The sequence below is a fragment of the Triturus cristatus genome, chromosome 2_1 (assembly GCF_964204655.1).
Source record: "Triturus cristatus chromosome 2_1, aTriCri1.1, whole genome shotgun sequence".
NCBI lineage: Eukaryota > Metazoa > Chordata > Amphibia > Caudata > Salamandridae > Triturus > Triturus cristatus.
Genome location: NC_140581.1, coordinates 123141079 through 123166920, shown reverse-complemented (window position 1 = coordinate 123166920; position 25842 = coordinate 123141079). Strand labels below are relative to the sequence as shown.

Genomic DNA, 25842 nt, shown 5'->3' with positions numbered 1-25842 from the left:
AATAAACATATTAACATAACATGTACTTTTGTATAGCGCACGTATCACCCGAAAGTCTCAAGGCGCTGAATAACAGATGTATATTGTTACCCAACTCAATGGTACTCATTTTATCGACCTCAGATGGATGAAAGGCTGATCGGACCTGCCGGGATTAGAACCTGTGACTATGAGGTTGAACACAGGCCCCTACAGTGGATGCATTTGTCCACTGCGCCACCAGACCCGGCTGCGGGTATATGCGGGAGATGCCACCCTTGCCTAGGTTTCCCAGCATGGTCTGCGCCTCCGTAGGGCTATAGTCGGGGAGCCTTGTGTCATCCGCGATGTGTGTTTGGAGGGCATGCCAAAGCTGCAGATACTTTTAGAATTGAGAAGAGTGTAAGGAGTAACGAGTTCGGAGCTCCTGGAAGGAAAGCATACGGCATTTAGCCCAGACATCCACTAGGTGTGAAATGCCAATGAGGTCCCACGATTTAAACCCCTGCAGCCCACTAACTTCCCGGAGCCAAGCCCCATGCAAGAGGGGTGTACATTGAGTCAGCTTACGCGTCCACCCGGTGTGGCGCAACGAGGCCCGCCAGGCCAAGAACACGGAGCGCGTCACGTAGCAGAGATGGAATGGGCCCCCCGTACAGTATTGCTCAGATTGTAGATAGTCCCAGCTCATTCAGCTCGAGCCGGTAGGCCGGATCAGACCAGCCCCATTAAGCCAATCATGGACCACCAGAAGACGCGCAGCCAGAAAGTAAAGGTATTAATGGGTCATCCCCATTCCCCCATTGAAGGAGGGGATCCTGCAGGCAGACAGAGCCAGGCGTGCCCTCCCCCCAGTCAAGAGAAACTTGGTAGCTAGACTGTCCAATTCCCAGAACCAGGACCTGGGGAAGCAGAAGGGGGTATTCTGGAGGACATTATAGAGATCCTCTTTGGCCTTTTTAACTAGTGGGGCGACATTAAGGGACCAGCCCAATTCGGGAAGAAGGGTGATCCATTTCCCTAAATATTTAAGGGATTGTCGCCAAAGCGGAATAGTAGATTGCCAATCGTAGCAGTCCCTAGAGAGGTGCAATGGAACCAGAACTGACTTCCCGGGGTTCAGACGCAGCCCAGAGGCCTGCCCGAAGGCTTGCAAGAATTGGAGGCAATAAGACTCGTTGGAGGCTGGGTCAGCCAGAAAAATCAGGACGTCGTCCGCATAAAGTGCGATCTTATCCGTTTCCGCATTAGGCCACTCCCAGCCACGAATTCGGTCTTCAGCCCGCACCAGGGAGGCCAAGGGCTCCATTGCCAGGGCAAATAGCAATGGTGAGAGGGGACAACCCTGTCTAGTGCTCCTGCTAATGGGGAAGGCCTCTGACAGCACACCGTTGACCAGTACACGCGCTCGCGGGTGGGCGTAAAGATCATGAAAAAGGGCCCTAATGTGAGGCCCCAACTCGGCCAGCACATCCTGCAAGTATGTCCAATCCACCGAGTCAAATGCTTTTTCGAAGTCTATGGACAGGAGAGCCAAATACGGGGTTAGCAGGTGCCGGTGGGCTAGAGCCAGTTGCAGCCTCCGGAGGCAATGGCAGGTCCCACACTGAGGCATGAAGCCACATTGGTCTGGGTGGACCAGGGAGGTTAAATAGGGCTTCAACCGCTGAGCCAGAAAGGCGGCGTACAGCTTAACTTCTGTATTGAGGAGGGAGATGGGACGGTAGTCCGCACAGTAACGCGAAGGAGGCTGGGATTTCGGGAGGACCACAATGGTGGCGATGTCAGTCTCGGGCGGGAAGGACCCTTGTTCCACCACTTCCTGAAACAGGTCGGCCAGACGGGGCACTAGGATTTCGCGGTATGCCGCGTAATACCCTTGGGGAAGGCCGTCTGGGCCCGGGGTCTTGCCCGAGGAGGTAAGGGAGATTGCTTCTTCGATTTCCTTCTGAGAAATGGGGCGGTCCAAGTCCTTCTGGGCAGTCGCCTCCAATCGAGGGAGACTCATCCTACCCCACTCAAGGAATTCAGCGAGTGATAGGTAAGGGGCATACGCTGTGTATAGACGTTGATAAAAGGCGGCGAAGGTGTTGGCCATCGCCATGGGGGAAAGGTGCACCGTTCCGGCCTCGTCTTCCACCTCTGTGATAATGCGGTTCGCCCTGGGATACGTGGCCAGCCTATGCAAGATCGTACCGTTCTTGTCCCCCCCACCATAAATTCTCGCTACTGACAACCTCCATAGGAGCTTAGCAGCGTCCAGAGATAGTTGCCGAATTTCTTCCCGAAGGTGAGCCAGCTGTCGGGCCTGGGCAGCATCGTCAGACAGAGATAGTAGAGATTTCTCGCAATTGTGCCTGCCTCTGGCTCTTGAGCTGTCCCTTTGCATCCCCCCGGATGGTTGCCTTTCCTGCCTCCCATAGGGTACCCGGTGAGGCTACGGAGCCGTCGTTGTAGAGGAAGTAGTGCTTGAGCTCCGTCCCCACCACCTTTTTGAACTCCTTGTCTTGGAGGAACCATGCGTTCATTCTCCATGTTTGGCGGGCCGACGGAGGAGGAGCCCCCGTGCCAAGGAGCACTGGAGAGTGGTCGGATATACCTCGAGGCAGGATGCGGACATCTATAATCTCTGAGCAATCGGGCACAGGGAAAAAGATTGCATCTATGCGCGCCTGGGTATGGTGGGCTGCGGAGGTGTGTGTAAATTGCGTGGTGCGGGGGTGCCATGTGCGCCATGTATCGCAGAGGCTCAGTGACTTGGACCAGTTCTTGAGCTGCTTCGCTTGCGCCGTACGAGAGGCGGAGGGAGGACCTGTTGTATCAAGGGCAGGAAGAACCTGCATTGAAATCGCCTCCAACAAATGTGGTGCCCAGAGGCATAGTGTTCACCAAGGCAGATAGGATTGCCCTTATGTGGTGGTGAGAAAGCTACAAAAAGTGGTTTCGTTTTCCTTAATTTTTTTGTCCTTTCAATGTAATAAAGAATAGCTCTTTTGACGTCAAGCGTATGAAGAGCTCGTTCTCCTACTGAGTCTGGTTGAGGAAAAAAGACTGGAAGCTCAACAGACTGGTTAAGGTGAAAGGCCAAAATTACTTTAGCTAAGAATTTAGATTTGTCCTAAGGACCACTTTGTTGTGATGTATTTTCAAAAATGGTTCCTGTATGGTTAATGCCTGGAGTTCACTCACTCTTCTGAGAGATGTGATGGCCACAAGGAAAGCTACTTTCCATGTGAGGAACTGTAAGTCACATATATGTAAAGGTTCAAATGGGGGACCCATGAGCCTATTAAGAACGTTTAGATTCCATACTGGCGAGTGTGGAATTCTGGGAGGGATTATCCTTTTAAGGCCTTCCATGAAAGCTTTAATGGGAGGTACCCTAGACAACAAGTCTGTTCTGTAAGTAAGCGGCTATAGCAGCAAGATATAATCGTATGGATGTGTATGCCAGATTACATCTTTGTAGATGCCGGAGATAACAGATAATATTTTGAGTTGCAACATCTAGTGGATTGATGGTGTTGTTATTGCAGTAAACAACAAATCTTTTCCATTTCGCTGCATAGCAGGCTCTGGTAGTAGGACGTCTAGCTTCTCTAATAACGTTCATGCAGTCTGGTGGGAGATTGAGGTAACCAAACTCTAAGATTTCAGGAGCCAGATCGCTAGGTTCAGTTGCGCTGGTTCTGGATGTCTTATCTCTCCATGGTTCGGCATGAGAAGCTTTGGGGAAAGGTGCAATTTTTGGTGTGGGACTACTGAGAGTTCCAGTAGTGTTGTGAACCATGGTTGTCGGGCCCATGTGGGCGCGACTAGGATCATTACGAGAGACTGTTTGAGTTAGAGCCCCAGTAACGGAATGATTGGGAGAGGTGGAAAAGCGTACGCAAATCTGCCTGACCAATTCATCCATATTGCATTGCCTTTGGACAATGGGTGTGGATACCTGGAGGCGAAGTTTGGGCATTTTGTGTTTAAATGTGTGGCAAACAGATCTATGTCTGGGTAGCCCCACATCTGAAAAACTGGATGAATAACTTGCGGATGAAGTTCCCATTCGTGAATCTATTGTTGACGACTGTGCAGATCCACAATTTGATTGTGAATCCCAGGTAGATGCAGTGCTTAGAGGTATATCTTTTGAGGAATGGCCCATCTCCAAATGCACTGTGCTTGGCATGAAAGCTTCAGAGTGTGTTCTGCCCTGTTTTTGTATATAGTACATTGCGGTCATGTTGTCCGTTCGGACGAGGACAGCTTTGCCTAGGAGATGTTTCTGGAATTACTTTAGGGCTAGAAATTTGGCCAGTAGATCCAGGTGATTGATGTGGAGGAGTTTTTGTTGAGGGGTCCACATCCCCTCGATGGTGTTGCTTAAGAGATGAGATCCCCAGCCAGTGAGCGATACGTCCGCTGTTAGCACCATTTGTGGAACTGGGTCCAAGAACGGCTGTCCTTTGGAAAGATTTTGAGTGTCCCAACATGGCACAGAGTGATATGTGCGGCTGTCTACCAACACCAGATCTGAAAGTTGACCCTGAGCCTGGTTCCATTGTTGTGGTAGGCATTCCTGTAATGGACGCATTTGGAGTCTTGCGTAAGGAACGATTAAGATGCAAGAGGCCATCATCCCCATCAGCTGCATAAACACTCGAGCTGGTAGTGAGTGTTGTGGCTGAAATTTTGTTATGAGGGCTTGCATACTGGCTATCCTGGTTGGGTAAGGGGTATGCAAGGGCTTTGGAAGTAACTATTGTCGCACCTAGATACTGTTGGGTGTGGGACGGGTGTAGATGCGACTTGGTGAGGTTTATTGTGAATCCCAAGTTGAGTAGCAGCTGTGTTGTGTTGTATGTGTCTTGTACACACTGGTTGCGTGACTTGGATTTTATAAGGCAGTCGTCTAGGTAACGAAACACATGAATGTGTTGTCTTCTTAAGTGGGCTGCTACCACCGCGAGGCATTTTGTAAAGACTCTGGGTGCTGTTGTGACTCCGAATGGTAGGACCTTGAACTGGTAATGTTGTCCATCCACAAGAAGCCGTAGTTATTTCCTGTGAGCAGGGTGAATAGGAATGTGGAAGTAGGAGTCCTTGAGATCTAGAGTGGCAAGGAAATCGCCTTGTTGAAGCAGGGGGAGGACCTGTTGTAGCGTGAATATGTGGAAGTGGTCGGATTGTATGTACAGGTTTAGCGGTCTGAGATCTAATATTGGCCTGAGAGTTCCGTCCTTATTTGGAGTGAATAAATTAAGGGACTAAAGAACAAGTTACTTACCTTCGGTAACGCTTTTTCTGGTGGATACAGTATCTGCCTGTGGATTCCTCACCTTGTGAATATCCCCTGCGCCAGCTACATTCGGAAACTTTTGTAGCAGTCCACATCGATGAGGTCGAAGATGACGTCACAGACACGGTTCCGCTCGCGACTACGCTGACGTCACCGGCTGCATAAGAAGACCTCATCGGCGTGATGCAGTCAGTTCCGCACTTTTTCTGTGTCTTCGAGGCACACTGACGGACTGACAGCAATATATACACAGTATACACAGTACATAATATACAATGCAACACACACAGTGTGAAGAATAAATAGGAAGGCAAAAGAAATAACAATGCCTTTGACAGTAACAAATACATTTTGAAACATCATTAAAATTGTAGGTATAGAAGGGTGGACAACGGGGAGGCGGGTGGGTCAGTGAGAAATCCACAGGCAGATACTGTATCCACCAGAAGGAATATGCTACTTACCAGTATGCATCTGTTCTTGGCATGTAGAGCTGCAGATCTATACACTGTGCATAGATCGCCATCTGGTGTTGGGCCCGGATGTTTGCAGTTTGTTTTTCCTCTTGGAAAGTCTTTGGAAGTCACAAGTTTGGTGACTCCTCCTCTGGTTCGTATTGCGCATGGGCTTCGGCTCCATCCTCAGATTGTTTTTCGCTAGCAGGGAAAGATGGAGCGTAGTAGTAACAGTAAAGAAACCCATGTGTATTGTATCTAAATAAGATAAGATTGGAACGGATACAGGTAGCCGGGGAGGCGGGTGGGCGTGTATAGATCTGCAGCTCTACATGCCAAGAATAGATGCATACTGGTAAGTAGCATATTCCGTTCGAGGCATATGAGCTGCAGATTATACACTGTGCATAGATTACATAGCAGTACCCAACCCTAGCGGCGACCACCGGCATCCGTTGCAGTCGTTTGAAACAGTGTTTTTAGTACAGCTTGGCCCACACTAGCTTGTTGCTTGGTTTGCACATCTACACAGTAATGTTTTGTGAAGGTGTGCGGTGTTGACCATGTCGCTGCCTTACAGATGTCATCTAGTGGTATGTTCCCTAGGAAAGCCATAGAAGCCCCTATCTTCCTTGTAGAGTGGGCTTTAGGGGGAACCAATAGCATTTGTTTTGCTTTGTGGTAGCAAATCTGTATGCTTTTTACAATCCACCTAGCTATCCCTGATTTGGAAATAGGGTTGCCTTTATGTGGTGGGGAGAAGGAAACAAATAGCGGTTTGGTTTTTCCGAAAGGTTGTGTTCTCTGGATGTAATAAAGTAAAGCCCTTTTAACATCCAGTGTGTGTAAGGCTCTTTCCGCAACTGTTTATGGTTGCGAGAAAAAGACTGGCAATTCTACCGACTGGTTTAAATGGAATGGAGAAATGACTTTGGGTAGAAATCTGGGATTGGTGCGGAGTACAACCTTGTTGTGATGCATCTGAAGAAAAGGTTCCTGTATAGTGAGTGCCTGTATTTCACTAACTCTTCTGAGGGAAGTAATGGCCACTAGAAAAGCTGTTTTCCATGTGAGAAATTGCAGCTCACACTTATGTAATGGTTCAAAAGGGGGTCCCATTAACCGTGTGAGAACTATATTCAAGTTCCAAACAGGTGAGGGTGGCACTCTGGGTGGAATTACTCTTTTGAGGCCTTCCATAAAGGCCTTGATGGCAGGCACTTTGAAAAGTGAGAGGTGCTGCCTATTTTGTAAATAGGCAGCAATTGCAGCGAGGTGTAACCGAATGGAAGTATATGCTAGGTTACACCTTTGTAAATGGAGTAAATAACATATAATGTGCTGTATGGATACATTTAAAGGATTGATTGCGTTGTTGTGGCAGTAAACAACAAATCTTTTCCACTTTGCTGCATAGCACGCCCTAGTAGTAGGGCGCCTAGCTTCCCTGATAATGTTCATGCAATCAGGGGGAAGGTTAAGGTTTCCAAATTCTAGGACCTCAGGAGCCAGATCGCAAGGTTGAGTTGAGCTGGGTCCGGGTGCCTGATCTGTCCATGGTTCTGGGTTAGGAGGCATGGCGAGAGGCGTAGCTTTTGGTGTGGTACTACTGAGAGTTCCAGCAGTGTGGTGTACCACGGTTGTCTGGCCCATGTTGGAGCTACCAGGATCAGAGTTAGGGAATGCTGCTGTAGCTTTCGCACCACTAATGGAATTAGTGGGAGAGGTGGAAAAGCGTATGCAAATTTGTTTGACCAGTTCATCCATATCGCATTGCCTTCGGACAATGGGTGTGGATATCTGGCGGCGAAGCTTGGGCATTTTTTGTTTTCGTGGGTGGCGAATAGGTCTATGTGTGGATGCCCCCACTTCTGAAAGAACGGGTGAAGAACCTGTGGGTGAAGTTCCCACTCGTGGATCTGCTGTGTCTGCCTGCTCAGCAGATCTGCCACGGTGTTCTGTACTCCTGGGACGTGTTGGGCTAGGAGAAAAATCTTTTGTGGAATTGCCCATCTCCATATGCTCTGTGCTAATTGAGAGAGCTGTGGAGAGTGTGTGCCCCCCTGTTTTTGAATGTAGTACATGGCAGTCATGTTGTCTGTGCGAATGAGGACTGCCTTGCCTGAAATCTGCGCCTGGAAGGATTTTAGGGCGAGGAAGATCGCCAGTAACTCCAGATGGTTGATGTGGAGTAACTTCTGTTGCGGTGTCCACGTGCCCTGTGCTGTGAGATGTAACAGATGAGCTCCCCAGCCGGAGAGCGATGCTTCTGTTGTTAGGATTATTTGTGGTACCGGGTCCAGGAACGGTCGACCTCTGGAAAGGTTTGTGGTGTTCCACCACTGCAGAGAGCGATGGGTGCGATCGTCTACCAACACCAGATCTGTCAGTTGTCCCTGGGCCTGGTTCCATTGGCGCACCAAGCACTCTTGGAGTGGATGCATTAGGAGTCTTGCATGGGGCACTATAAAGATGCCATCATCCCTATGAGCTGCATAAACACTCTTGCTGGGAGAGAGCGTTGACATAGGAATTTTTGACGCAGCACCTGTATTTTTGCAATCCTGGCAGGATTGGGATAGGCTATGGCTTTTGAGGTGTCTATGGTGGCACCGAGATACTGTTTTGTGTGTGATGGTACCAGGTGGGATTTTTGATGGTTCACCATGAAACCTAGCTGGTGAAGTAGTTGGACCGTAGCGGCGGTATGTTGCACACATTGTTGGTAGGACGTGGCTTTTATCAGCCAATCGTCCAGATGGGGGAAGACGTGAATGTGCTGTCTTCGGAGGTGTGCAGCCACTACTGCCAGGCACTTGGTGAAAACCCTTGGTGCTGTTACCCCGAACGGGAGCACCTTGAACTGGTAGTGTTGTCCGTCTACCACAAACCTGAGGTACTTTCTGTGAGACTGGTGTACTGGGATGTGAAAGTACGCGACTTTCAAGTCCAGAGTGGTGAGAAAATCGTTCTGGGAGAGAAGTGGAAGAACCTGTTGGAGGGTTACCATGTGAAAATGGTCTAAATGAATGTAGGTGTTTAGAGGTCTGAGATCTAAGATGGGTCGTAGGGACTCGTCTGTCTTTGGAATTAGAAAGTACAGGGAGTAGACCCCTAAATTTTGTTGATTTATGGGGACCTGCTCTATTGCTCCTTTTTGCAGGAGGGAGATCACCTCTTGTGTTAGTAGCGCAGTATGTTCTTGCGACATAGGGCGGTGCCTGGGTGGGATGTTGGGGGGTGTAGATGTTAATTCTAGGCAATACCCTGACCGAATAATTTGTGTCACCCATCTGTCTGAGGTGATTGTCTCCCAGACGTGAAGGAAATGTTGTAGTCTGCCTCCGACCGGAGTGGAATGGTCTGGAGGGAGCAGGGAAAAGTCATTGGGCAGGAGGTGTGGCAGAGCGGGCGGTATTTGTTTTGCCTCTGCCCTTATTATTATTGCCTCTGTATCCGCCTCTTTGATAACCCTTCGTGAAGGTAGATTGAGGAGGGGATTTATAGGATGTGGATGCACTGTCCGAGGAGTAGCCTCTGCCCGTGCTCCGAAAGGAAGAACGGCGAAAAGAGCGCCTGGGAGTCTGCGTTTGTAGGGCTCCCATAGATTTCGCCGTGTCTGTATTTTTTTTAATTTTTTCGAGGGCTTCGTCTACTTTGGGGCCAAATAGATGATCTTGGTCGAATGGGTGATTTAATATAGAGGCTTGAACCTCTGGTTTAAACCCTGAAACCCTGAGCCAGGCATGGCGACGGAGAAGGACACTGGTGTTTATGGCCCTGGAGGCTGTATCTGCTGCATCTAGGGCACATCGTATCGAGGTATTGGTTATTGTTTTTCCCTCTTGAATAAGTTAGTTAGCCCTAGTCTTGTACTTTTCAGGGAGATGGTGCATGATGGTCTCTAACTCATCATAATGCGCCCTGTCGTAACGGGCTAACAGTGCTTGCGTATTGGCAATACGCCAGATATTGGCCGCTTGTGACGCAGTGCGCTTCCCTGACGCATCTAGGAGCTTGGATTATTTGTCAGGTGGGGGCGCCTCGCCTGACGCCTGAGAATTTGAGCGCTTCCTAGCTGTAGATACCACTAGGGAGTCCAATGGTGCAGGGCCTTTAATGTAAGAAGGGTCTGTGGGGGCGGCTTTCTATTTTTTCTCTATCCGAGGGTTTAGGACCCTGGCCCTGATTGGGTCTTTAAAAATCTCTGGGGCATGTTTAATTACGCCCTTTAACATAGGTAGAATGGCAGTGGACCTATGTGTATCGTCAAAGGTGTCTAGGAGAAAATCCTCCTCCACTGGGTCGGTATGTAACTCCACCCCGTGGTAGTGTGCCGCCCGTTGAAACAAATGGTGTAAACCCAAGGAATCTTCAGAAGGGGATGGCCTAGATGGATAAAGGTCATCCTGTGGGACATCGGGGATGTCCGGATTGTTATAATCATCCCATGGGTGTGGAGATCCAGTAGGGGTGGGATCTTGTGGAACATCTGCTGGATCATAGTAAGGGTCCCCCAAATCGTCTGGGACAGGAGACAAGGTGGGGGAACGATGAGGGGGTGGAGGGGGTGGAGGTGGAGAGGGTGGAGGAGGAGGAGGTGGGGAAGGCACCCTGAAAGGAGAGGTAGCAATGTCCTTTCTCTTTGGAGGTGGAGGTGGAGCTGGCTTGTCCAAGTGTCTCTTTTTTGAAGACAATGTCAAGTATCCAGTCTTTGGATCCTTGCTGAGGGTTTTTTGCAAAGGATCCGGTGTGAAAAGCTCCTGTGACACTGGTTGTTCGGTCGCCGCCGAAGGTTTCGGGGCCGACGCCTTCTTTGGACCCTCCGTTTTTTTGGTCGGTGTCGAAGAAGGTCTCGGCACGGGAGTGTCGGTGCCGAGGGTCTTGTGGTGTTTGGTCGGCGCCGGAGGGGCAGGTTTCGACCCCGAAGGCTTCGGTGCCGTGTTCGGTGTGGAGGTGGAGGCCGATTTTTTCTTTGGTGCCGAAGGGTGTTTCTCAGCACCGGTGGTCGGCTGGCTCGAGCCCGAGCTGCCGTAAGGCTTAATAGGCTTCTTTACCGGGCCCGAAGGTGGGGTGTGAGAAGCAGTGTCCTTGGTCTTGCCTAGGCCCGGAGGCGAAGGTGTGACCGAAGCCTTTTTCGGTATCGGCGTGGGCATGGGAGGGGGGGAATTGTACTCACGACCCGCTGCGCCGGGGTGATGTCCTCCATGTCTGAGTCGTCGGCCTCGGAAGCGCTGACGAGGTAGTCGTCCTCCTGCTGTCCCGTAGCTTCGACGTCGTCCCCGAAGATGTCGACTGGAGCGGAGGTCGAGGAGTGCGCCATGTTGCATCTAGCCCGTCGATCTCGAATGGTCTTCTTTGAGCGAAAAGACATGCAGGCGGGACAGTCTCGGGCCTCGTGTTCTGGGGAGAGGCAGAGGTTGCACACCTCATGGAGATCGGTGTGGGGAAACTTGGACCCACATCTAGGGCACTTCTTGAAGGGAGTTCTTTCCATCAGCCGAGACCGGAGCCGGAATAGGCCCGAAGGCCGCCATCGACCACCGGAATCGAAGAAGTGCCGAAGAGAAGATGAGTAAGATAATTTATATCTTTGAAGAAGCTCGATGAGCGAGGATTTGTGCGTCGATCGGTGAACTGGGAAGTTCGGAACCGGAGCGCGAAGTATTACATCCGAGCCCGATGGCAGAAAAAAACAATCTGAGGATGGAGCCGAAGCCCATGCGCAATACGAACCAGAGGAGGAGTCACCAAACTTGTGACTTCCAAAGACTTTCCAAGAGGAAAAACAAATTGCAAACATCCGGGCCCAACACCGGCTGGCGATCTATGCACAGTGTATAATCTGCAGCTCATATGCCTCGAACAAAGCGTTACCGAAGGTAAGTAACTTGTTCTTCTGATGGATACATCTGCCAGTGGATTCCTCACCTTGTGAAAAGATTCCCACAGCAGTCCCACGCCCGGAGGAGGGTGTCCACCCTTCTATACCTGAAAGTCCTGAAGGGCGGAACGAGTAAAGTGTCCATCCCTCCTCACCTCGGAATCCAAGCAGTAATGCTTTGCGAAAGTGTGGAGGGAGGCCCAAGTTGCCGCCCTACAAATGTCCTCCACAGGAACACTTCTAGACAAAGCAGACGTGGAAGACTTAGCCCTAGTAGAATGAGCCCTTAAACCCTCTGGAGGTTCCTTACCAGCCAAAGAGTAGCATATCTTGATGGACAAGACAATCCAGCTGGAAAGGGTGCGCTTGTGTACCGCTCTGCCTTTCCTGCAGCCAACAAAGCCCACGAAGAGCTGGCCATCAACTCGAAAGTCTTTTGTCCTGTCAAGGTAGAAGCTCACCGCCCTCTTAGGGTCCAAGCAGTGAAGCCGCTCCTCCTCCTTGGAAGGGTGAGGATAGAAGGTAGGAAGGGTAATGGACTGCCCCAGAAGGAAAGGAGTTAACACCTTAGGCAGAAAAGCAGCCCTGGTCCTGAGTACCATTCTTTCAGCATGAATGGTCAAGAACGGGGGTTTTGAACTTAGAGCTTGAAGCTCACTTACCCTCCTTGCCGAGGTGATCGCAATGAGAAAAACCGTCTTGAAAGACAACAGTTTCAAGGGACACTTGTGTAAGGGCTTGAAGGGAGAACCCATCCGATAAGTTAAGACAAGATTTAAGTCCCATTGAGGCACAATAAAAGGAGTAGGAGAAATTTGTTTGTAAGGCCTTTCAGAAAACATAAAACAATAGGCGATTTGAACAAGGACGGCTGATCCGGCAAGCACAGGAATGCCGACAAAGCCGATAAGTATCCCTTTACAGTGGCTACAGCAAAGCCTTGCTGAGCAAGAGAAAGGGCAAACTGCAGAATGTCAGATAAACGAGCCCTCAAAGGATCAATTGACTTCTCCCCACACCAGAGCACAAATTTAGAACACCTATAGGAATAGATAGATTTGGTGGAATGACGTCTGGCAGACAAAATTACATCTATCACATCTGGCGGGAGAGAAAAAGAATTCAGGTTGCCCCGTTCAATCTCCAGGCATGAAGGTGTAAGCTCTGGAGGCGGGGGTGTAGAACCTGCCCCTCCGACTGCGAGAGGAGGTCTACCCTGAGAGGGAGACGGAGCGGAAGGCACAAGGAGAGGTGGAGAAGATCTGTGTACCACACCCTTCTTGGCCAATCCGGGGCGATCAATATAACTTGGGCCTGGTCTTGGCGAATCTTCCTCAGAACCCGAGGAATCAAGGGTATGGGAGGAAACGCGTAAAGGAGATGCGAGTCCCATCTCAACTGAAACACGTCCCCAACGCTCCCTGCATCGGATACTGGAGACTGCAGAATGACGGGCAGTGAGCGTTCTCGGGAGTGGCAAATAGGTCCACCCGAGGGGTTCCCCACATCCGGAAAACATGACGAACCACCTCTGGATGAAGCCTCCACTCGAGATCGGCGGAGAACTGCCGACTGAGACTGTCTGCACGTACGTTCAGAACACCGGCCAGATGATTTGCCATCAGACATATCTGATGATCCAGAGGCCAGGACCAGAGACGCAGAGCCTCTCTGCAGAGACAAAGAGACCCCACTCCTCCCTGCTTGTTGACATACCACATCGCGGCAATGTTGTCCGTCAGGACTTGAACCGACTGACCGGGAAGGGAGAAAGGCCTTGAGCGCCAAACGTATCGCCCGCAATTCCAGAAGGTTGATGTGAAGCAACCTTTCCTCTGGAGACCAAAGACCCTTGATCTCCAGATCCCCCAAATGAGCACCCCACCCTAAAATGGATGCATCCGTTATTACTGTGGCCACCGATGGAGGTAGATGAAAGGGCTTTCCTTAAGACAGATTGCCCTCCACGCTCCACCAAGACCGATCCGCTGCAGCTTCTACGGAGATACTCACAGACTCCCTGAGATCTCCTTTGTGCTGATACCACTGCCTGCGGAGGCACCACTGGAGGGCCCTCATGAGCCAGCGTGCATTATTGACCAACAGAATGCAGGAAGCAAACAGACCGAGCAGGCGAAGGACCTTCAGGACTCGAACGACCGCTCCATTGTAAAACAAAGGAATCATTTCCTGTATGTCGAGAATCCTTTGAGGAGGTGGGAATGCTCGACACACAGTAGTGTCCAGTACCGCCCCTATGAACAGGTTGCGCTGAGAGGGCACCAGGAGAGATTTGGGTACGTTTATCGAAAAACCCAATTTGTACAACAGCCGAGTTGTAACCTGCAGATGATGAAGCACCTTCTCTGGCGACTCCGCTTTGATCAGCCAGTCGTCCAGATAGGGGAAAACTGAAATCCCCGACATTCTGAGATGGGCTGCCACCACTGCCATCACCTTCGTGAATACTCGAGGTGCAGTAGTAAGACCAAACGGAAGGACCGCAAATTGATAATGCTGCGACCCTATCGTAAACCGGAGATACTTCCTGTGCGACTTCAGGATGGGGATGTGGAAATACGCATCCTGCAAGTCGATCGACACCATCCAGTCCTCCTGTTGTAGCGCTTGAAGAACCTGCGCAAGGGTGAGCATCTTGAACTTCTCTTGCTTCAGAAAAAGATTCAAGATCCTGAGGTCCAATATTGGACACAATCTGCCATTCTTTTCAGGAATCAAGAAATACCGGGAGTAGCATCCCCGACACCTCTCCTGCTCTGGAACCACCGCTATTGCACCTTTATTTAGTAACGTCAGGACTTCCTCCTGCAGGAGGAGACGGTGATCCTCTGAGCAAGCCCCTTGACAAGGAGGGTAATTTGGAGGAAATTCCCGGAAGGGAGGAGCGTACCCATTTTCTACAAGATCTAGAACCCAAAGGTCTGTAGTAACAGATTCCCATCTTGTAGAAAATAAGTAAGCCGGCTCCCCACAGGACCAGCATGATCCAGAATGGTGGATCTAGGGCTGCTTTGCAGTGGTGGGAGGGGCTGAGGAGGATGAGGAGGAGGAGGAGAGCTGTCGACCTCGAGTGCGAGCCCTGATTCTGCCTCTGTAGCTCTTATACAGAGTGCTCTGCTGCTGTTGCTGCTGCGGCTGTCTGTAAGAACGAAAGGTTGACCTTCCAAAGCTCCTGTACCTCCTGAATGAACCTCTCGGCTGAGATTGAAGGCCCAGAGATTTAGCTGTGGCCTTACTCTATTTAAATCTTTCAAGCGCAGCATCTGCTTTCTTGCCAAAGAGTCTGGAGCCATCAAAAGGCAAGTCCAATAGCGTTTTGAACATCAGGGGAGAATTCTGAATATTTAAGCCACGCACTCCTCCTGGTGGCAACAGACGATCCCATGACTCTTGCAACCAAGTCAGCTGTATCCAAGTCACTTTGGATTACCTGACGTGCCGCCGCTTGAGTATCCAAAAGGACCTCATTGAAACTTAACCTATCCTCTTCAGACAGCTTCAGGGCCAGCTGCTTTGCTGAGTCCATAAGTGCATGGATATACCGGCCCAAAAGACAGGTGGCATTCGTCGACTTAAGGGCCATGCTGGCAGAACGGAAGACCTTGGCCGACTGATCTAATTTCTTCGCCTCCCTGTCACTCGGGACTTGGGGAAAAGAACCAGATGATTTTTTGGAACAGGCAGCCTGAACCACCAGACTCTCCGGAGATGGGTGAGATGTCAAAAAGTCTGGGACCCCCGGAGCTGCCCTATACCTCCTGGCAATAACTTTAGAGACTGCCGGAGCAGAAAAGAGCTTTCGCCACACCTCCATTACTGGCTCTAAAATGGCGTCATTAAAAGGAAGTAAAGGCTCCGAAACAGCAGAAGGAGAGTGCAGAACCTCTGTAAGGATGTTAGGTTTGAACTCTGCAGAAGGCAATTTTATCTAAAAGTTCAGCTGCCTCCTTTATAACAGCATGGTATGGTACCACATCCTTTGAAGGAACAGCAGAAGGAGGAGTAATCTCCCATTCAGGTGATAAGTCCAGGCCACTAGCCTCCTTCAACTCAAACACATCGTCCGATTCCATGAGCTCCCCCTCCCTCTACTTCCCCCATCAGGTACCTTTGTTCATCCAGCACCCTTTGGGCCTACCTCCTAGACCTAATCCTCACAACCGGAGTCGGCGGCGCCTTGACCGAATCTGACGGCGCCGGAGCAGAGTGTGGATCCGATGGACCAGCCGGCGTCGGTGAAGAAGGGAGCGGCGTCGATGTCCTCGGCGCCGGTAGATGCCAAGACGGCGTCGCCAGAAAAAATGGCAGGAAGGGAGCCAGAGGATAGGCTTGGGGAACTCCCAAACTGAAAGCCAAAGGACCCGAAGGTGCACCAGCGGGGTACATGGCTCTGGAGAAGACTCCGTACATAGCATTAAGATAATGCGTAGGGTCCTGACCTGGTCCTGGAATCGCAGGATATTGTTCAGGCATCACCGGACACGGGCCGACCGGCGCAGACGGTGGAATCAGTGGAGCCAAAGCAGGAGGCTCCTCACACGGGACCGGAGATGAAGCCGGGGATGGAGCCGGAGAATGCTCCGGTGAAGCAACAGGTGACGAGATAGGCCAATAGGAGAATCTGGAACCGGCGAAGGAGATCCGAAGTCCTTTCGGCGTCGGGAGGGCGATGTCGACCTCAGAGCCACGTCCCTATCCGAGTGACAGCGAGAAGAATGCCTCCTCTTTTTCTTGTGTTTCCTGGATTTAGAAGCATGCCCGAAAGTCGACTTCGACGCCGACCTCTACCTCGATTTTCTACGGCCTCTTTTTTCTTTCTTCATCTTAGCAATGAAGAGCTTTGCTTCCCTCTCCTTAAGAGCCTTGGAGCTCATCTTGCGACAGCAAGAACATCCTTCCACATCATGGTCCGATGACAGGCACCACACGCAGTAGTCATGCGGATCCGTAATCGACATGTGTTTCCCACATTCTCGACAAGGTTTAAATCCAGACTTCTTCATCGACATTTCAGCTGAAGAGGACCAAGAGAAACCAGCAGAAAACAAAGTAACAAGTATAGCTACAGAGAGAGATTCCCGAAATCAGTTGGCGTCGACGGCGCGGAAAAAAGGGAACGGACGTCATCACGCCGACGAGGTCTTCTTATGGAGCCGGTGATGTCAGCGGAGTCTCTGTGACGTTGTCTTCGACCTCATCGGCGTGGACTGCTACAAACGTTTCCGAATGTTGCTGGCGCAGGGGATATTCACAAGGCGAGGAATCCATTGGCAGATGTATCCATCAGAATCCCTGTGTTTTGATGATGTATGGGAACTGGTTCTATTGCATGTTTTTGCAAGAGAGAGAGAGAGAACTTCTTGCTTGAGAAGCGCAAGATGTTCTGCGGACATTGGACGTTGTTTGGGAGGTATATGGGGTGGAGTAGAATTGAGTTCCAGGCAGTAACCATACTGGATTATTTGTCGTAACCACCTGTCTGTGGTGATGGAATTCCAAACAGGTAGGAACTGTGATAGTCTTCCCCCGACTGGAGTAGAATGGTCTGGGGGGGAGTGGCGGGAAGTCACTGTTTAGTGGTGGGGGAGTTTGCGGGTATTAGAATCACGCCCTCTCTGTCTGTTGTTGCCTCTGTAATTCCCTCTAAGGTAACCTTTGTTAGGGGAAGTTTAAGTGGGGCTTTTATAAGTGGAAGAGGTGGATAGGTTAGTATTCTGTAACTTTCCTGGGATGTATCATTGCTAAATATTACTGAAGTGCTGTGCTATTTATAATTGACTGAATGATGTATAGTGCAGATAAATAAATGTAAAAAAAAACCTTAGATCAGGAACACTTGTTTAGAAAAGATGAAAAAGGACACACAGACAGCCAAATCCATGGGGGCTCTACAAGCAACAACTAGTAGAGGTTCTTTTCGTCGCTCCTCTTATAGGGTTGCCTCCAAGACCACTGGTACAGAAACCACCTCTTCCACTTATAAAAGCCCCACTTAAACTTCCCCTAACAAAGGTTACCTTAGAAACTGATGCATAAATGCTGTTTTCTGTACAAGTGTTCCTGATCTAAGGTTTTTTTAAATTTATTTTTTATTTATACGTTTTTCATTAAATGAAGCTAACCATGTTCGTACACAATATCAAGTCTATCTTGCACTATACATCAGTCAATAATTATAAATAGCACAGCACTTTAGTAATATTTAGCAATGATACATCCCAGGAAACTTACAGAATACTAACATATACAGCAATTATGCATCAGTTTTAAGGAGGTCAGGATGTTCACGTAAGTAATTGGTGAGAGGTTCCCAGAAATTAGAAGGTTTGGCAGCTGTGGGCTGCTCTTCTGCATATATCAGAAAAATGCCCTTTCAATAGATGGAGTCCAGTATCCAACGAGCTACAGTAGGTGCCTTTCTGCTGTCCCAATGCATGGCTACTCTTCGTTTTGCTAAGAGTAACATTATGGCGGCATGTTTTTTATTCCTGATCGAAGGGTTGATTGAGCATTGTAGACTGCACCTCTTGCTTAAAACCCGATATGTGCAGCCACGCATGTCTGCGTAGTAACATGCTTGTATTAATTGCGCAGGATGCTGTATCTGCAGCACCCAGGGCACATTTTATTGAGTTGTTCGTGATTAACTTTTCCTCTTGTATAAGATCATTTGCTTTGGTCTTGTACTCATCTGGAAGATGTTGCATGAGTTTTTCAAGTTCATCATAGTGAGCCCTGTCATACCTCGCAAGTAAAGCTTGTGAGCTAGCAATGCGCCAGACGTTTGCTGCCTGGGAAGCAAGCCTTTTACCCGATGCGTCTAGTAGCTTTGATTCCTTGTCTGGCGGAGGGGCATCACCTGTGATTTTGGAATTTGTCCGCTTGTGGGCGCTTGCCACCATCAATGAGTCCAGAGGGAGTTGACCGTTAATATAAGCTGGAGTACTTGGAGCTGGCTTGTATTTTTTCTCAATCCTAGGATTAAGCACCCTAGCCCTGACAGGGTCTTTAAAAACCTCAGGTGCATGTTTAATCATTCCCTTAAGCATAGGGAGAGTATTTGTTGTTTTTTGTGGCTTGGAGAATGTCTCTAATAAAAAACGACTCCTCTAGAGGTTCTGAATGGAGTTGAACCCCATGGTATTGTGCAGCTCTATTTATCAGTTGCGCAAACCCTACATTATCATCGGGGGGAGATGGTCTGGAGGGATATAGCTCAGGCACATCTGGGACATAGTAATCGTCCCAAGAGTCATGGGGTGGGGTACGGTGTGTGTCATCATCAGTATCTGTATGATGTGGGTCTATTCCCTCATCCTCACCCCCTGTATCCTCATCATCCTCTTGTGGTGCAGGTGAAAGAGGAGGCACTGGAGAGTGTGCTGGAGAGAGTATAATGTTTGTGGGCTGTGGAGAGGAAGGCCTCATAGGTGAGGTTGATAAGTATTTTTTCTTGAAGGGTATCTCAGGTGTTTGAGGTGTCAAATTTTCTCTTCTTAGGCGGTATGGAGGTGACTTGGCCATTAATGGGGTCAATATGGAGTGTTCTTTGCTTAGGATCCGGTGGATATGGATGGAAAAGTTTTTGGATCCGTTGTCTTTTTTCGGCGTCGAGGACTTCGGCTCAGAGTGGTGTTTTGGCCTGTCTTCCTTAGCTTTAGGAGGGGGGTTTGTCTACTTTTGCTTAGGTGGAGTTTTTGACTCCAAAGATTTATTTGTTTTTTTTCGGCTCAGAGGACTTTGATTGAATTTGCTTAGTTGCCGAAGAGTCTGGTACTTTTGGTTTCGATTTAGGTGCCGAAGATTCTGGCATCGACGGGACCTTGGGTTTATGTTTCGGTGCCGAAGATGGTTTTTCGGCACCGTGGTGTGGCTGGCTCGATCCAGAGTTGCCTGAAGGCTTTGTGGGCTTCGGAGCCGGGGCTTCTGAAGTCTTGTCTGGGTGTCGACCCAGACCCGAAGGTGAAGGTGTTACCGGAGCCTTTTGTGTTTTCGGAGCAGGGGCGTCGACGTCAGTACTCGTGCTCCGTTGACCTGGGGTAATCTTCTGGTCTTCTGAGTCCGAATCGTCTGCTTCGGAGACGCTGGCCTGTTCATCTCCCGTCTCTGGTTCATCGGGCCTGCCTCCAAGATGTCTTCCGGTGCCGAAACTGTTGATCTGGACAATTCATGACATCGAGCCCGGCGATCACGTATAGTCTTCTTAAGACTTGAAAGAGTCACAGGCCTGGCAGTCTGGACTCTTGTGTTCGGGCGAGAGACAAAGGTTGCAGACCTCGTGGAGATCTGTGTGTGGGAATTTAGCCCCACACTGGCATTTTTTAAATGGAGTCCTTTCCATATGCTGGTTGATGGCGCCGATCGGCCCAAGTCGACGACCAGCATCGAAAAGTTCTGTGGAACTGGATACGCGTCGAGAGAGATCGCGATCAAAACAATACCGTCGATCGGAGAGAGTTTTGCGCGTCGAGGGGGAATCGAAATGATGTCGACCCAGAGCGCAGCAATTTACATCAGAACCCGATGGCGGAAAAATACAATCTAAGGATGGAGTCGATACCCATGCGCACTACTAACCAAAGGAGGAGTCACCTATCTCGTGACTACAAAGACTTCAACAATAACAAAGTGCATACATAGGAGCCCAACACCAGATGGCGATCTATGCAAAAGTATGCGATCTACAGCTCATATGCCGTGAACATAAATTTGCTGGACGGTGGGGTCAAATGTCCAGACTATATAAAATATTAAATGGTATCCTTAGTCGGTGGTTCTCCTCCGCTAATCTTGATATTCCTACCTGGCTCCCCATTGAGAGAGCCCTCCCCCTAACTGTGTGTGTACTACTCACAGTGCACAACATCAATCACCTTAATATAGCAGGCCTCGAAAAAGCTACTCGCCCACTGGCAACGGTGAGTCAGATTTTATCAGGTCGAGCTATATTTAGAACTTACTTGCCCGGTCTGGGAAGTTGACAAAGAACAGGTGTTCTGTTCAGTCAAAGTGAAGGCGCAAGAAAGATACCTTTAAATCGTGTTTTGATCTTGTCACCTTTGCTTTGTGTTCAGAGTCGGATGTCCGTTTACAATTACTTTTCCCTCTCGGACTGCAGAGTTCCAGGATTTTGCAAGGTGAACTGTCTGATCTCCTGTACGAAGTATGAACTGAAAGGCTGTAGGGTATCAGTTTCTTTTAACACACATTTAAATAGCTAATAAGTCAACTGTACAAACATTTCAAAATATATTTCAGGGAGAGGGGTGTGCGAGTGAAAAGTGAGTGTGTAGGGTGAGTGGCGTGCAAGTGCAGGTTGAGAGATGGATGAGTGAAGGGTAAGCAGTCACCCATAAAGATACTTATGGTGAAGAACTTTCAGTCTACTAACTACCTACTGGAAAAACACATCTTCTAATCCAATATTTAAACTTAACTGCTACTTAAGGGGCCATCAAGTGTGCTCATTATGTATAAAATAATAGATTTGAGTCGCTCTCATGTCACAGGGGTATACTGCTGAACGCTATAATCCACACATACAAATGATAGAGTGAGTTTACTCTGTCTTCGAGACCATGCTTAAAATATCCCTTCAAGAATAAAGTGACATCAATACCCAAGAAGACTCACTCCTCGTATTTTCTTAGTGAAATCAATCCAAAACAAGCATTTACAATGCAACGGTCTCGGCATTGTTAAAGTTAGAGCTATTGGCATTGCTCATGACAATGCCGTTTCTTTAAATGTTTTAAAAACAAAAACAAACAAAAATAAGGTCATGAGCAATGCCAATAGCTCTAACTTTACCAATGCCGAGACCATTGCATTGTAAATGCTTGTTAAATCTCGCGAGCGAGACTGCGCAAGCTAGCTGAGACCTAAAAAGACACATAGAAGCACTGTGAGGAGACACACATGGCGACTTAAAGGAATACACGCAGGGGCTGAAATTAGAAACACACGGGGTTGGAAGGATAAACACACAAGGGCTAAAAATATACTCTCACAGGGGGCGTCAGGATACACAGTGATGGGCTGACAGGATAGAGACTGGAGCTGAAAGAACACACGGGTCCGAAAAGATACACACTCGGGAATAATGATAGAAAGAATACACACACAAGGGCTGGGAGAATACACTCACAGGGTCTAAAAGGATACACGGACAGGAGCTGAAAGGATACACACGGGGGCTCCCAGAAGAAAGGATACACACAAGGGCTGAAAGGCTGCACACTCGGTGACTGGAGGTATAAACAGACACGGGGGCTGAAAGGTTAAACACTCTAGGACTAAAAGGATAAAGCAAACAGGGTCTGAAATGATGCGCGCAGAGAGGCTGAAAGGATATACACGCAGGTGCTGACAATATACACACAAAGGGGCTGAAATTATACGCACCAAGACAGGTGCTGAAATGAAACACAGACAGGGACTGCAGCAATGCACACAGACGGGGCTTAAAATATGCACACTCGGGCTGAAAGGATGCACACGCGGGGCTCACATACACCTCAGAAGGCATCAACAGACGAGACCTTCGGAACGGCGACAGAATTCACACACAGGCGGATGGATTAACAGTGAGGGAGAAGTATGGCTCGGGCTGTGTGATGGGAAGCACGGAACACCCGGTGTGCAGCACACGCCCCTGTTGCTCAGGGAAGGCCCTGGGAGTGCTACTGAGGGCTCCCCTGATTGCTGCGCTCTGCGGGCTCGCTCTGCGCAGCCCATGCTGCCGCTTTAAACACATTCTAGCCTGCTAGGGCTGCCTCCGCCTTCTGCCCCACTGCTGCTGCTGACACCGAGCTGGATGCACAGACCAGCGGCGAGTGCATGGAGGCTGGGAGCATCTCTGGCGAGGAGGGGGTCCTGCAAAAGGAGCTCGGGACCGGGAATCACTGAGGAGCACCATACCTGGCGAGGGGCGGGGGCCACACCTGGCGAGGGGGCGGAACCTGGCCTTTACCTGGGGATGGAAACCCACCGGGGAAAGCCCTGAAACTAAAGATGCTCTCCACTGGGGGAGGGGCGATGCCTGGGGAGGCTAGACAGAAAGGGGTCGACAGATAATTTGGACAGGGTTGCTGATTTTGCTGCAACCCCCGACCAGGTACAGCTTCCACCATGATGGGAGAGCATTATCGGAGGGGAGACACCCCCCCCATACGAAAAGAAACTTGTGAACAGCTCTGTAGCACCAAATGACGGGGTCCTTCCGAAAGCGCCCGGGGCAGGATGTGTGGCAGCTGATGAACGAAGCAGCAGTCCTGCTCAGGCTGCCCCGAGCAACAGAGCTGATGAACAGAGCAGTGGCACCCCACGGCAGGCACCCTGCCTGCCCGCATCGCAGCACATGAACAGGGCTACAGCGCTCGACATTCGGCGAACCGCGAAGACTGTCCTGGGAACGGACTGCGGAATCTGACGCGCGCAACAGCTTCGACACCGAGGCCAGAACTGCCGAGGTCTCATCATGCACGTCAGATTGTGAACACACGTCAGATTGTGAACACAGCAGTAGCACCCCACCTAACACCGGCTCCGTGCTTCCTGACCTCGGTTTTCCAGATAGCTCTGTGGTTTTTTTCGTGTCCTATACTGGATTTACGTGTAGCAGCACATGGATTGCCCGAGAGCAGGGGGAGAGGAGGAGCACACCACTGCCTTTCTCCGAGGCGAATGCCTCGGAGAAAGGCAGCGGCGTTTTCGGATTCGGGGGTGTGTTTTGCTGTTATCTCCTCCAGCCATTGGCTGGAGGAGATAATTAGACTTTCTGCAAAAAACACGCCCCCCGATCCGAAAAGGACGGGGCATGATCGGAGTGACGGGACCTCTTCTCCAATGGCTGGCCAGCATTGAAGAGGCCAGCCAATGGAGAACAGGGGAGAAGAGGGGCTGGTTCAAGCCCCTCTTCTCCAAGTCATTAAATCTCGGATCGAGACTGCGCAAGCGCAGCCTTCGAGCCGAGACGTAAAAAAGACAGTTGTGACCAAGGGTATTTTGGGTGACATGGCAGAATAAATCCCAAAGAAAAGTTTGGATCGTGGAGCCATCCCAACATTTTGTGAAGTGGTTTGGTCTGACCGATTTGCCTTCTAGTCACCTAAAGATGTAGAGTAGGGTGATATAACAGACATCACAATCACTACCAGTTATTAGCAACTTGTCTGGAAGGCGGAGATTGGCTCAGCCATTCTGATGAATCAGAATGATGGCACCAACCATGGTTTGTCTCCATTTAAAGTTAATTTAGTAGACAAGAACAGTTGACCTGTTTGCCTACAGTGGGTGAAATTAGGAAGATAAGTGCCCACATGGTGTCAGGCATTAACTTCCATTAATCCCCAAATGCGCGGATTATGTGCTCTCACCCTTCGCTTAGATACATAATTAAGGGACAAATGATTAGCAGGGGGTATTGCCCTATGCAGAGAACATTAAATACCGTCAACACGCTCATGGGGTTAAATTTGTAACTAAAGACTTCAGAACGAGGTCTTGAGTCAAAAAGCCACCGAGTATGAAGATTATCATGCAGTTCCATCAAAGGCTAGGCAACTTTCACACACTGAACATGAATGCTGCATGGTCAAGTCAGTTTCGCATTATCATGATGATCCAAATGCTGCACCCAACTCCCTATCTTTTTTTTGTATTTAAAGTGTTTGAGAAAATAGTTCAAGGACTGCACACACAGATACACACTATTTGCATGTACTGAAAACATCTTTGGAGGCAATGCAGAGAATTTTCTGTGCAGGGTCAGTAGGCGGACCCCGAACCGTAAGAGGGAGAGAGAGCGCAAATTATCACTGCACACTCTCCAACATGGAAGGCTCAGAATAATGGCATGTCATAGGGACCCTAACAAGGTGCAAAAAGGCTTTCTACCTCAAGTCACCACTGAGAGCACTTTCCCTGCCTTAGACAACTACTGCAATTCTACCGAATTTTCATCCCTCCCTCACAATTAACTTTGATCAGGGATGGCATAAAAATGGTAAAAACCCTCAGTGATATGAACGAATCATGTTTTTACTCTCTGCAGGAAGCTCCACAGAAGTAGAAAACGGCTATCCACGGAGAAAACAAGACGAAATTACCAGAAAAATTAAAGAGGACAAATGAAAACAGTAAAACTCTTTCCCATAAAGTGGACAGTAAAAATGAACCACTGCACACATTCCTATCTTCTTAAGTTGAGTGGTAAAAAAGAAAACCTGAGGTATGTAGAGTGGAGGAAACATACAATATAGCTATAAGGGTGCTCCAGGTGGGATACAATGGTAATACAAAAGTTTACTGCACTGTATTTGTAAGCTACTATGAAGATTCTTACCACTGCCTCTTTCTCTGGAGCACACAGATTTCACATTATAGGCAGGCTGCCTCGGATCTAAAAACGAGACATGTCCCTGGGATCCGACCGCATACACAGACCATTCCTGACCATAGGCCAGACACACATTCTCTCTGCAGTATGGCAACTTCGTGGAAAGCAGCTAGAAAAAAAACGAGAAAAAACATCAATACCGATTTACAGTAAAATCTCATAGGATTTAAACAATATGAAGTTCTAATACACTGAATATGTGTCCCTTTGGAGAATAGGGATAATTTTTAAGATGGGCTAATTAGCTACTGTTTTTTTAAGTCACCACATAAAGGCTCTATTCACAAAATCTAGTTTGAATTCAAGCAATATTTCCGGTTAGGCTTTAAGCATTCTAAACATAATCCTTGACAGAGTACTAAATGCAGGAATGGGGGCAAGTAAAGGGTCCGACTGAAGACAGCCCACAATTGGCTTCTCTGGGCAGTCAAGCACTTTGGTCATTCACATCCTCTAAGGCCATTCTGCTACATACAAAGCATTAGGTTTGAAGCGATGCAAACATTAAGGGCTTGTAAACCGATTAGTTACATCATTCTACAAAAAAAATAAAAAGATGGGAAGAATCGATTAGGAACGAGACTTGATAACCATCAGCAGATTTTAACTTATAGCTGGTAGGAACTTTATCAGGTAGGAAGAGATGCACTTGCCTTAAAATGATAGATCATAGACATTACTTGCTCAGTAGAGAAAACTCTAGATAATATGCTGTTTGTAGGTGGATGACTTAGTATATGGAGCACACTTATTTAAGTGAAGCACCCTGCACTAATCCAGACAACCCATATGGTGATTTTAGTGGTCTTCG

General features: G+C 49.0%; 1 protein-coding gene across 1 annotated transcript in view; it reads right to left on the bottom strand.

The window, feature by feature from the left end:
- DCAF12 (DDB1 and CUL4 associated factor 12) overlaps positions 1 to 25842 on the bottom strand; it is a 304177-nt gene that overhangs the window by 44711 nt on the left and 233624 nt on the right. Inside the window, exon 7 of the mRNA XM_085628764.1 lies at positions 24978 to 25140. Coding sequence (XP_085484890.1) covers positions 24978 to 25140 — 163 coding nt within the window. The remainder of the gene's footprint in view (positions 1 to 24977; positions 25141 to 25842) is intronic.